This window comes from Amphiprion ocellaris, chromosome 14 (genome assembly GCF_022539595.1).
Source record: "Amphiprion ocellaris isolate individual 3 ecotype Okinawa chromosome 14, ASM2253959v1, whole genome shotgun sequence".
NCBI classification, from domain to species: domain Eukaryota; kingdom Metazoa; phylum Chordata; class Actinopteri; family Pomacentridae; genus Amphiprion; species Amphiprion ocellaris.
Window position 1 is genome coordinate 9,462,062 of NC_072779.1, and position 12,376 is coordinate 9,474,437.

The 12,376-nt window shown below is 39.5% G+C and overlaps 3 protein-coding genes across 4 annotated transcripts; 2 read left to right on the plus strand and 1 right to left on the minus strand.

Annotated features, from left to right (window-relative positions):
• Positions 1-459: 459 nt before the first annotated feature.
• cldn29 (claudin 29) lies at positions 460-1,493 on the minus strand. The gene has a single exon (XM_023287551.3). It carries the CDS (start codon positions 1,432-1,434, stop codon positions 802-804), a length of 633 nt encoding a protein of 210 aa, XP_023143319.1. The 5' UTR covers positions 1,435-1,493; the 3' UTR covers positions 460-801.
• A 2,125-nt stretch (positions 1,494-3,618) lies between these two features.
• On the plus strand, positions 3,619-7,761 carry LOC111579999 (claudin-like protein ZF-A89). Of its 2 annotated transcripts, none has more exons than XM_055016967.1 (2): positions 3,619-4,186; positions 6,485-7,761. In XM_055016967.1, the coding sequence occupies exons 1-2, from the start codon at positions 3,680-3,682 to the stop codon at positions 7,028-7,030; spliced, it is 1,053 nt and encodes a 350-aa protein (XP_054872942.1). In that variant the 5' UTR covers positions 3,619-3,679; the 3' UTR covers positions 7,031-7,761. The 2 variants fall into 2 exon arrangements, with proteins under 2 accessions (XP_054872942.1, XP_054872941.1); XM_055016966.1 differs by lacking the exon at positions 3,619-4,186 and adding an exon at positions 5,360-5,488 and having other exon boundaries at positions 6,241-7,761.
• Positions 7,762-8,100: 339 nt separating this feature from the next.
• Positions 8,101-11,910, plus strand: LOC111580014 (claudin-4-like). The gene is made up of 3 exons (XM_035955947.2): positions 8,101-8,360; positions 9,178-9,420; positions 10,982-11,910. Exons 1-3 carry the CDS (start codon positions 8,226-8,228, stop codon positions 11,507-11,509), a joined length of 906 nt encoding a protein of 301 aa, XP_035811840.2. The 5' UTR covers positions 8,101-8,225; the 3' UTR covers positions 11,510-11,910.
• The last annotated feature ends 466 nt before the right edge of the window (positions 11,911-12,376 follow it).

The following is a 12,376-nucleotide window of genomic DNA, read 5'->3' on the forward strand; positions in this document are numbered from 1 at the left end:
GGAGTATGATCAACAAAATGTAATGGAAGCATCAAATGTAAAACTTCTCTTCATGTAGAATGACCACTTAGAGTAATATTCTACTTTATATTACATTTGTTGGATTATCTTTATCTTTATATTGTAGGATCATACTGATATGTGAATGTGTAAGTTGCATTTCAATGGTTTATTTAGTTGAGTTGGAGCTAAATTAGATTATTTTACACAATCAAACCCACAACTCCCTTTATTCTTAGTTGCCACTGTTAAGGCAGTCAAATCCCCAACGATGTACTCTTTTTGCATATTACATGCTTTATGTGTAAAATTTTTAAAGTGACACGTATCTATAGCCATTAAAATCACAACATTTATCTGTTAAAAGTAGCATATGAAAACAACCCTTCTTGAGGGAAGGTACATTAGTATTTTGTTATATTCCACTAAATGAAATTTATTGAAAATGAAAACATAGCATTGTTGACAAAAATACAGTTTATTGTATGACAGAGAAAAAAAGGGAAAAATACATCCTGCATTTCAAATGGCTCTTTCTGAAGTGTTTATGTTGCCAAAAAATGATCATGATAACATCAGGAGAGTCATCATTACACACACAAAAACAGAACTGCAAACCTAAATCCATGCTGCATTAATCTAACATGGTTCATACCTTAGTGATCCAAGCCCCCGTTCAGAAACATAAGGCCACAGTGTGTTAGTCAAAAGATGCTAGTCACGATGCAAATCACAATATGATAAGCAACAGGTTTGTACTGTATGCAAAGTCAAGTCCTGCTTCTCATATGATGCTGCAGCTCAGACGAATTCCTTCCCGGGCGTTGTGGATTTAGGCGGTGAATACTTTGCACCATTGTACCGGTCTCTTCCTGATGGACACTGACAACAGAGCAGAGCACCACCGATCAGCAGCAATCCTGCTGCTCCCCAGCCCATGTACAAACAGGCTCCCAGCTCTCGCCTCTGAGCATCAGGAACCATGGGGTTGTAGAAGTCCTTTATGATCGTATTAGCCGGCAGAGACACTGTCACAAGGCACAGAGCCCCGCTCAGGATGAAGAAAACACCTGCGGAGATGGCCACTCTGGCTTTTGCTGCTTTATCTCCAATACAGGTGGTGCATTTGCCTCCGACCACAGAGAGCAACAGGCCGAACAGAGAGAACAGGATGGCGATGACCACCATGGCTCGAGCTGCCTGGAGGTCCGGAGGCAGAGCCAGCAGGGAGTCATACACTTTGCACTGCATCTGGCCAGTGCTCTGCACCACACAGGTCATCCACAGTCCTTCCCAGATAGTCTGAGCCACCACGATGTTGTTCCCAATGAAAGCAGACACCTTCCACAGAGGCAGCATGCAGATCAGTATGTTTCCAATCCATCCGAGCACTGCGAGCCCGACACCCAGAATCTGCAACCCCAAAGACGCCATAGTGGTTTGCCTCCTTTTTCCTTGTAGTGTCTCGGCTGTTTGCTGGACTGCCAACTAAAAGTTCTCCCACCATGGGGAAGTTTTATATGACCTACAAATGCCCCCAAGTTCCCCCCTTCTCTGGGTGGGCTCTGGCTCCATTGCTCAGATATAAACATTCATCATGTTGTCTTTGAGTTCAGAGGTGTTTCTCTCCCACAAAGAGGCCCTCTGGGGCCCCAGCAGAGCTCAAAGAAAGAAAAGAAGCTTCAACACTGAGGTTCAGTCAAACATGAAAATCTAACTTTATGGAATGAAAAATGCTGTAGAACATAAACTTCAAAGTTCTTTGCAAACCAGATGCAACAATAGTGGATTTGTATAGATTTTTCTATTGCCACTGGACATGTGGAAAAAATGTGGAGAAGCTCAGTCAGTATAAAAACTAGAAATGTTGATTTGGTTTAGAAAACGTATCCATGCATTTGAGGGGAGAAAAGAAAAGCACACAAATAATATAAAAATTGTCACAATAATCATGAAAATACCAGAAAGGACTATACACTCAACCCCAGTTTTAGCATTATAACGTAGACAATAATTAACAAAATGTTACAGTTGGAAGCCAAATTAACACTGCAAGCTGTAGTGTGGAATTTTTTCTTAGATCAGATTTTTTTTGTTTGGCTGTTATGTTTTAAATGTGGTCATTATCAGATTCAAATGTGAACTGGTCACATTCATAGCACGCTGTACCATACGGAAGCAAACAAGGAACATTTGTTGTTCCATTTTATAAGTTGAGCTGATGATAATGAGGATGATGAAAAAGAGCCAGAAGTGGAGCAATGCCTGCTTCTTCTGTACAGAGTGTGCAGATGAAGGAGTGATGTGATCCGGACGTGAATGGATTAACTGAAACAGATTTTATCCAACATTTCAGAATGTCAAGAGCTACTTTAAATAAATCTGTCAGCTCCTCAAGACTCTCACAGCAAGATGCTCAGTTCATCTCATGAATTCTGATCTGTCTGTTCAGACTGAGGTCGCATTTATTGCAAATATCAGGCTTGTATCTCATTTAGGACCACATGTGGAAGTAGTTCATATCAGAGTTGATCACACTCATGTGATTTGTGCTGCTCTATGAAAACACGTATCTGACTCACATGTGAGCAAATGCCTGCAATGTAAGAGTCTACTGCAAAGGCAGCAGCTCAGCGAGGCTGCACTAAGGAAGAGGTTTAAACACATTTGATAGAGCTGCAAGGGTATAAAAACAGGATTATTGAATCTTAAATTTTGCTCGTGATTAATAAAGTATCTATCTATCTATCTATCTATCTATCTATCTATCTATCTATCTATCTATCTATCTATCTATCCATCCATCCATCCATCCATCCATCCATCCATCCATCCATCCATCCATCCATCCATCCATCCATCTATCTATCTATCTGTCTGTCTAATTATTCAATAATTTTACACTTATTTTGTCTCATAGAATCAAGTATTATCAAAAGTAATGCATAAATGCATAAAATATTGCAATATACTGACACAATCTACAGTATCATTTAACATTTGCTCTCAATGGAATATCTGTAGTAAAATCCACATCTTACTCCTATGTCTGCTGAATTGTGTTTTGCTCATTTTGTTTTCCATATGTACACAAGAGTAAAAAAAAAAAAAAACCCAGCAAACTGAACCCAACAGCTCAGCTGAGGCTCCCAGGATAATTAACACAGATGGAATCATTCTGTTCCATTACTGCGCTGGTAAAAGAACATGAAATAAAGTGTTGAGCAGGCAGACATCAATAAAACTTTATGTTAATGCATGTTACGTTTTGCACCAAAGCCTGATGTGCAGATCAACTAGTTTAGTCACAGTAAAATCATCACAAATCAAATTCATTTAAAATAACACAAAGAAAATCTGACATTTATTAATAAAACATGCATTTGAATTGATGGAGATGATTTAAAACTACCTCCTGAGTATTTTGGAAAAAGTTTGTGTATTTATTTGAAGCTGAACATCCCGATTTATGAGTGTGCTTCACATCTAAACTCATCTTCCACCACAGTGTGACTGAGCCTCATGATCAGGTGTTTTCACTTTGAATAATGTCAAACAACCAATCAGGAGACACCAAGGTGACCATGTGGATTTAAAAGCTGTGAGTGAGGCTCCACTCTGCATTTCACTGAAAGTGCAGCTGATTCTTCCTACTGCTTCTGTTTTATGTGAGACAAAGATGCCGTCTGCAGGCCTCCAGATCTTTGGCATCTTTCTGGCAGCCATTGGCTTTTTGGGAGACATCATCATCTGTGCTCTGCCGATGTGGAAGGTATCTGCTTTTGTCGGGAACAACATTGTGACGGCGCAGATCTTCTGGGAGGGCCTGTGGATGAACTGCGTGAAGCAGAGCACTGGACAGATGCAGTGCAAAGTGTACGACTCCATGCTGGCTCTGCCCCGAGACCTGCAGGCCGCCCGGGCCCTGGTTGTCATCTCCATCTTGGTCGCCTTCATGGGACTCCTGCTGGCCATCGCAGGTGGAAAGTGCACCAACTGCATTGAAGATGAGTTGGCCAAGAGTAAGGTAGCCATCGCTGCAGGTGTGTTCTTCGTCGTCGGTGGGATCCTGTGCCTCATCCCTGTGTCCTGGTCTGCACACGAGATCATCAGGAACTTCTACAGCCCCATCGTGACCGACGCGCAGAGGAGGGAGCTGGGAGCATCGCTGTTCATCGGCTGGGGAGCTGCAGGACTCTTGTTCATTGGAGGAGCTCTCCTCTGCTGTCAATGTCAGGAGCAAAAGGACAGCAGATACTCTGTCAAATACTCTGCTCCACGCTCGACAGCCAGCGGAGCTTACGTTTGAAATGACTGCAAGTACTTTGAAATTCTGCACGTCTCACACCACGAAACTGGACTGCACTCTAAGTTGTTCTTTTAATGGTCTTAACTTTGTATCAAAGTCTTTTACTGATTATTTTATTAAATTAAACTTTACTGCAATTTCTTTGTGATGCCTTTTTTTCAGTGCTGGGTTTTTGAAATGCTCTGTCTTGAAGGCTTTAACTTGCACCTTGTAAATCCCCAAGCTGATTTTCTGTCAAAATTGACAAACTTAAAAATTCAACATCCAGCATCGGTGATTATCTTGCAGCTCTTTGTGTTTCAGCAAATTTCTAAAGGTCTTAATGGCAAAATCTTCACAAGTTGTCAAAATTCCACAACAGGAGTGCATGTGCTGGGTAACTATCTCAATAGCAAGCTGAAATGTCTTTGAACCAGACTGCAGAACTGACCCTGCAGGAAATTATTGCTCCAAATTTCCACTAGTGAGCAACTGAGATTTTTGAGACCTTATCTTCAAGTGGGAAATCACAAGTGGCCTTAATGTTCAATGAGCCATTTCATGTCCTCGCTTAAACTAAAGCCTCTAAGTACATTGTAGATGAAGATGGGTCACTCACAAGCGAGATGTTGGTTGCAAACAGGATTGATCACGGTATCTGCTAAATTAAAGGGGAAGTGTTCAAGTCAATCTTTATTTATTGACAGATGTTTGGTTTCAACTTCCAGAATAAAATACCAAGCTGTACACAAGTGGGTTTTTTTGCCACATATTATTTTATTAAAGCACTTAAACTCAGATTAGATTATTTAGTTCAAGGCAGAATTTGGTTTTGATTATCCAGGATTGTACTTAACAATTGGCTTTTATTTTGAAAAGCAAGAGGCGTAATCCTGACTGGCACATGATTGAAGACTGAGCATATGATAGGCCTTTTATTTCATTTTGAATCATGGCAGGAAAAACACAGGTTGTACTGATGGCATTAACAATGGCTATTTTCAATGAGGAGACATTGAACTGAAGCAACAAAATGGAAATAAAGCATCATTTTGTGATTTAAATTTGTGCATCTAAAGTGTCACAAAAAAATAAACAATCCTACTCTTCAGTGCTGTGGCTGCAGAATGTGTTAAGTTAAAGCTGCTGAAACAATGAAAACATGAGGGAATTTCTCATGAAGCAGATTCAGCTTTAAAGGTGAGTAAGACAAATCCAGCAAACTTTAGTGAACGGTCTCATTTAATTTAATCAAGTCCAGTCTACTTGTATACAGTTCATTCTTGCATATTTAAAGACTGTGGTGCCCATTGATTAAAAGATATTGTGAATCTTTTATTTGTATAGAATTTAAGTAAGTTATAAGTATATAACTCATTTTGGATTTGCCCTTTTTAGAGGTCAGACTTTTTGCACTGACTTCATTTTGTTGTGTAGCCTGTTTTTATCATGCATGCAGTAAGTCTTTGTTGTGAAGCACATTTTTCTTATTGATCATTAAGTCTCTTCTGAAACCATGATGATATAACTGTGAGTGAGATTTTACTTTGCAAGTTTGGTTTTAAGGACAAACAACACAAAGCTAAACTTTGAAGACAGTTAAGACTTTCTTTTAAATACCAAATCATCCACAATTAATCAGCTGAGGTACACTGGTGAACACTGAACAGGTGCTGCTGTCCTGTCTCTCCATGCATGTGTTTCTTCTGTGAATTATTTTCCCCCAAAGCTCTGTACAAATTAAATATTCAAAAAAAATGATAGAAAGTTGATGCATTTATGTGGTTTATCATGTTCGTTTTAAATGCATTTAAGTGCAGACTAACAAAACGTGCTTTCTTGCCCAAACATTGCTGGATACCACTGAAAGTGTGTCCTTCAGTCTGTTTAAAATTCGGATCAAATCCTTTTGTTTTGGATCACAAAGCTGCTTTCTCCTCCTACACATTCAGGCCGAGCAGGAATCTGGACAAGCAAGAAACCTGAGCCACAAACTAACGAGTCCCCTCCCTGTTGCACTTGTCATACCTGCAGCGCAAAACCAAACAGCAAAACACTACCAGCAGCGTTTCCAGCCGAGGGAAAGTTCGTAGTAAAAATGATCTTAGGCTCGACTGAAGGTTGATTTCCTTTCTTTCTCATTTTGGGCAAAGTCAGATCCTCGGATAGTTTTTTTTTGTCAACATGCAGAATCAGATCGTTGGCTTGTGTTTGGCAATCATCGGCTTTCTTGGCACCATCCTCATCTGTGGGCTGCCCATGTGGAAGGTGACGGCCTTCGTTGGGGCAAACATCGTCACCTCTCAGGTCTTCTGGGAGGGTTTATGGATGAACTGTGTGATCCAGAGCACGGGACACTCACAATGTAAAGCCTATGACTCCATTCTGGCTTTACCACAAGACCTGCAGGCCTCCAGGGCTCTGGTCTGCGCCTCCATCGGTGTCAGCGTGGTGGCCATCGGGCTCACGGTGGTCGGGGCTCGCTGCACCAACTTCTTCCGTGACGACCAGATGACCAAAGCCAACGTTGGCCTGGCCGGAGGCGTGGTGTTTATAATAGCGGGGCTCCTGTGCATTATTCCGGTCAGCTGGTCGGCTCACAGCATCATCACAGGCTTTTACAACCCTTTGGCCACAGAGTCGAGGAGGGGAGAACTCGGAGCTTCCATATATGTGGGCTGGGCGTCCGGAGCTCTGCTCGTCATCGGAGGAAGTGTGCTGTGTACCACCTACAGATGCTGAGGAGAAAGGAGGAAACCAAATGGAGGACACAATGCTGTGCATCAGATAAACTGTAGCTGAAAATGTACAATAATTGTTTACTGTGATTGACTTTATTTTGCTTCAGAACACTTCAATTAAAGCTCTATTAATTAATTTCAATGCTAGTTGCACTATAGAGACATCTTTGCAACAAATCAGTTTCATGTTTGCATACATTATGTAACATATTGAAGTTAACTATAAATGACATGTCCAGGCCATGCAGTGTTTATGTTTTCAAAATAAAAGAAACACAGTGTTGCAGAATGTTACATGAAGATTATGTGAAATATTTTTGTATATATTGCACAAATTATGAATGCTGCAAGAATATGTATTTTCGACTATTAGTGTTTAATTATAATCTCAGTGTTTGTTTTTTAACTGCCTGAGTAGTGAGGAAATTGTGAGGACATTTTCCTTGTTTTACTGTATTTCAGTGCCAGCGGAACTGAAACATAGCAAAGCAAGTCAATAAGCTAATCAATAAGCTAAATAAAAAAGTTGATATCACTGTTTATCATATGAAAGTTGAATTGTAGCATAAAACGTATGTCTCAGTTCACTGGTAGAGTTTTTCACCTGTTTACCTGAGATATTGACAAATTAAACTAAAGGCTTGTAAAGCTGTGCAGTTGCTGGTCATGTCGAGAAGATAAAACTTTTAATTTTTATACAACATACCAATAAATTCACTTTGTACATTTGCATCTTTGTGCCTAAATTCTGTTCTTTCTTTTGTGTTTTGTTTAAAACTACAAATATACGTATACAGCAATTATTCAGCATATTAAAGTTTGCAAAGAAACAGAAAGAAAACATGTTACTATGTGAAACTCTACATCAACTTTTGAATGTGTGTAAAAGCCTGAAAAACTTGATTTTGTTTTAGCTCAGAGGTGTTTGAATCCCCCTTTCATATTTACTCAGCTCACAAACTGTGCCATTTGCACATCTTTGTTGATCTTTGTGTCATCTGACTGCTTAACATAACAGCTGAAGAGAGGAACTCACTCTATTTCAACAGAAGCAAGGCAAGAGAAATTCGGTCCTGTTTTCTTCTCTCTGAAAAACAATACAAATTCTTGTTTTTTCTGGAGTCAAAGTGAATGGTTTTGGCTTGTTTCTTGCATCTCTGGTTTGAGTTCACTGCTGCGGGGCTCTGTGTTTTGAAATGGGGGGTCAGGGCAGGCTGATCGGGGGCCTGGCGCTGTGTCTGATGGGTGTTTTAGGAGTGTGTGTGGTGTGCGGACTTCCAATGTGGCGTGAAACATCTTTCGTGGGAGCAAACGTTGTGACTGCACAGTCAGTAAGTCAGCATGCTCACTTCATTTATGTTTGGTCATTTCAATCATGTTGATGAGTAATTCTATTGTTTGTTAGTTTTTGTTTTTTTTGGTCTATTTAAGAACCAAACACACAGCAGAGACAACAGAGAACATTAGGGATAAGAATTAGGGATCAGAACCAATGTTTTTTCAGGATTGATAATGATTGTTCATAATCAAGGTGAATGATTACCAATATTTGCAACTAATACACATTAGCGGTAAAAATTCAAATTTTGAAATGAAACAAACTTCAACACAAAACTTTACTGAAATGCTTTTTTTTAAATTCATGTTTGAATGTGTCGATTTAAAAGAGAAATTTCCACCATTTATCTATCAGTGTTGAACTCATGATGTATAACCATCAGACAGAGCTGTATGTGTTGCTCAAGTCCACAAAGTGAATACAAGTATAGAGAAGCAACAGCATAAGAGCCAAATTAACACATTTTTACATGAATTTATTCTATCTGGGATCACTTAAAAGAAAAATTACAACAATCATGTCAATCATTTGACCCCAAGTCAATATGAAACTATATATAAACAAAGAATATAATGTGATGTAAAGTATTTTAGTCATATTGTATTTCTGGATTGCACGATTTACTAAAAACAAACAACTTGTATTTGGAAACCTCAATCATCTCATGAGCATTACGGATCATTGAACTGACTTCTCACCTCAACAGCAAGAATCAAGCATTTAAGGACGACCTCCCATACATTAAATCTTAACTTAGCTTATCGTAGCTTTTAAAATCTCTCTGAAGTTTCCACTTGTTTCTGTCTCAGGTGTGGGATGGTCTGTGGATGCACTGCGTCGTCCAAGCAACAGGTCAGATGCAGTGCAAGAGACATACAACGTCCATCACTATGACCTCTGACATCCAGGCAGGACGAGCCCTCACACTGATCTCCATTGTCGCCGGCATCCTGGGCTTCATCGTCACTCTCCTCGGAGGAGGAGCAGCCAACTGTGGTGGAGATCCACCTGATCCTGTTGAACCTCCATCCACTGTTTCCTCCAGAAAGAAGGTGATGGAGCTGTACTCATACTGTGTCTGCTTAGGACCTACAAAGAAGAACTGAAATAATAACAAACACTGTAGCAGGCAATTTGAGAGCCAAAATTTAACTTCCCTCAAAATAATGAAAATATAGGACCTGATTATCCTCTAATCCAGCAAAAATGAGCTGCAGGATTTTGATCTTACATGTTGGTGGTAATTTACATGAGTCCAAATTTGTGTAGCGATGTACATAATATAGGAATGAAATGAACTTAAAAATAAATATGTTTATATTTTGACACATGGTATTTCTGCAAGATTGATCCTCAAAATTACACAAAAATTGGCTTCCATTATACTTCAGAGGCACATTTAAGAGAGTTTTAAGTGATCTGTAATCCAGTTTCCCATCTGCCCAATTAACAGTACACAAAGAAAACTTATAGGATTTAAATGGTTAGTTGCATTTAACTGAATTTACTTAACCTTGATACTGAAGGTGCATTAACATCGTAGCTCTTAGTTCACAGTTATCACTAAGTACAACAGTCATATGATGGTGTTAATCCCACTTTAGACAAATTAGACATACAAAGAACTTTTTATTTCTTTCCTTCAATTGACAGCCCTTTTCAACAAACCTAACATTACCTTTAGATAAAGTTTTCATGTTGCGTCGTGAGATGAAACGTGTATTTGTGCTGCAACAGTAACGAAACCAAGATTAAATGACATTACATCACTGCAGAAACTCAGCGTGTGCACTGTGTAAACTGCAGCAGTTGTCTCTGGGTGGTGCTATTCATACACGCAGTATCATTTTTGTCTACCGAGCACCACTGAGCTACACACTGTAACAAACCGGACATGTGACTGACTGATCTAATGTGATGTCGTCTTTGTATGATGAGTTTTTCTGGAGGTGTGGCAGATACAACACACATTTTATCTAAGTTTTGAGGTAAAATGTTGTAGTACCTCAGGGGTTTCCAAACTTTTCAGCCCCCAGCCCACGAAATAATGGTGCCAGAGACTCACAACCCTCACTATCGCTGGAGGTGGATGAATGTTGCATGCAGCTGTGCAGATTCACTAATAGGTCTGTTTGAATACAGGCAGAATGACAACAGAGAATAACACAATAGCCTAACCACCTTAATGATATTTTAGTGTAAAGTATGCATATGTATGACCATGAGTAAAAACACAAAATGAAGGAGCAGCAAACTCACAGGACTTCTGAAACAATTGTAGCTGAAATACTGTATTTGCAATAGTTTTAAAATATTATTTGATTATTGTAGGATTGTTTCAATGTCTCGTGATCCTCCTAGGAGTCCCAACCTTCACTTTTGGAAACACTGTAGTCGGTCTGTGCGTGTAAAACCTTTTATCAGCTTTAAAAAGACACTGTGACAGCAGCTTTGGCCATGAATGCCTCAAACCTTTTTTGACAAACAAAAACTAGGCCATTAGAATAATGTATTTTGGTATAATTACAGCAATCCTACATATTTGATCAATGTTTTGTGTGGCACTGTCTATTTCTGATGATTTTCATGTAAACTAAATCGCTGCTTTTCCAGGCGTGTTTGCTGGGTGGAGCTCTGTGTCTCCTGTCTGGCATCCTGTGTCTGGTTTCAGTCACCTGGTCAGCAGTAGCAACCATCTCCATCTACAACGACCCCTTGGTGACTGCGGCCCTGAAGAGGGAGGTGGGCTCCTCCATCTACATCGGCTGGGCCTCCTCGGTGCTGCTTCTGCTCGGCGGTGCTCTTTTTTGCTTTGTCTGTGGGGACAAGGAGAGATCCCAGCCTTCCTACTATTACATGCCAAACAGCTCCAGCAGTCGGTCCAGCCAGAGTTCATCCCGCATGGCCACTCTGAGGTCTGATGTTCTGAGTTCAAACGCCCCGCAGACGTTTGATCCATATGCACAGAGAAGGATGGTGGAGCATGCAGCCCAAGTGCATCGTTATAACTCTCTTAACAACCCTCCCAGTGTGACTGGTCTCTATAATCAGCCTCTGACTCACCCAGAGTCAGAGCGGGACACTTTTATACGTAATCCATCAAACAGATCACAGACACAGAGCCGTATTTATAGCAGTTAATCTGATGGATTGTTGTGCTCTGAATGACTGCACACGAGTCACCTAGTTGCTCAGTGTGGTCACATTGTTTCTGTTTACATGTTAATTAATGGCCACTGTGACACTAACTTCTTCTTCTGCACACATCATTACATTCCAGTAGTTACTGGTCATCAGTCCGAATAACAAAACTTTATTTCTGACTCTTAGTGCAGATTCCAGAGTTTCCAAATATCCAAAACATATGGGTAAGTTGGTATAAAATGATGCACATGTCATGGAGAAAAGAAACATTGCAGCCATTAAATAAAAGGAGTCAAGCTATCATTAACATTATAAAATTTTAATGGAATGATATGACACAACATATATTATTGCAGCAGTGTAATATAATGGTTTTGAAAATTTATAAGGCTACTGAATAAAACTTTCTTTGGTTTAATATTATGTATTTTTTTCTTCTTCTACAGATGTTGTTGTGATAAATATCAGAACAACAAAAAAATGAATTGTACTGCAGGTTTGTTTGCTGTTCCAGTATGTAAAAACCATGGCAAATACAAGATCTGTCAGAATTGTACTTGCACGTCTATTTATGTTAATGTTTTTTTTTTTTTCTTGCAACAAGCATATCTTATTGTATTGGTATCTATTGAGAAAAGGACTGTACTGTCAGTGCAAAACAGTGCTAAGAAAATTTGAGAGTTTCAGTGTATATCTAATTAATGTCAAGAAAAACATACATAAAATGACTGTCTTTCATTTTATTTAAAGAAACCATGTAGTTTTGTTGCTAAAAAAAAAACATCAGGTTCTTAATCAGGCTCTCCTACCACATTTTAAAGTTTTATGTCTTTACACTTTTGTAGGATGGATGCCAGTTCTGCA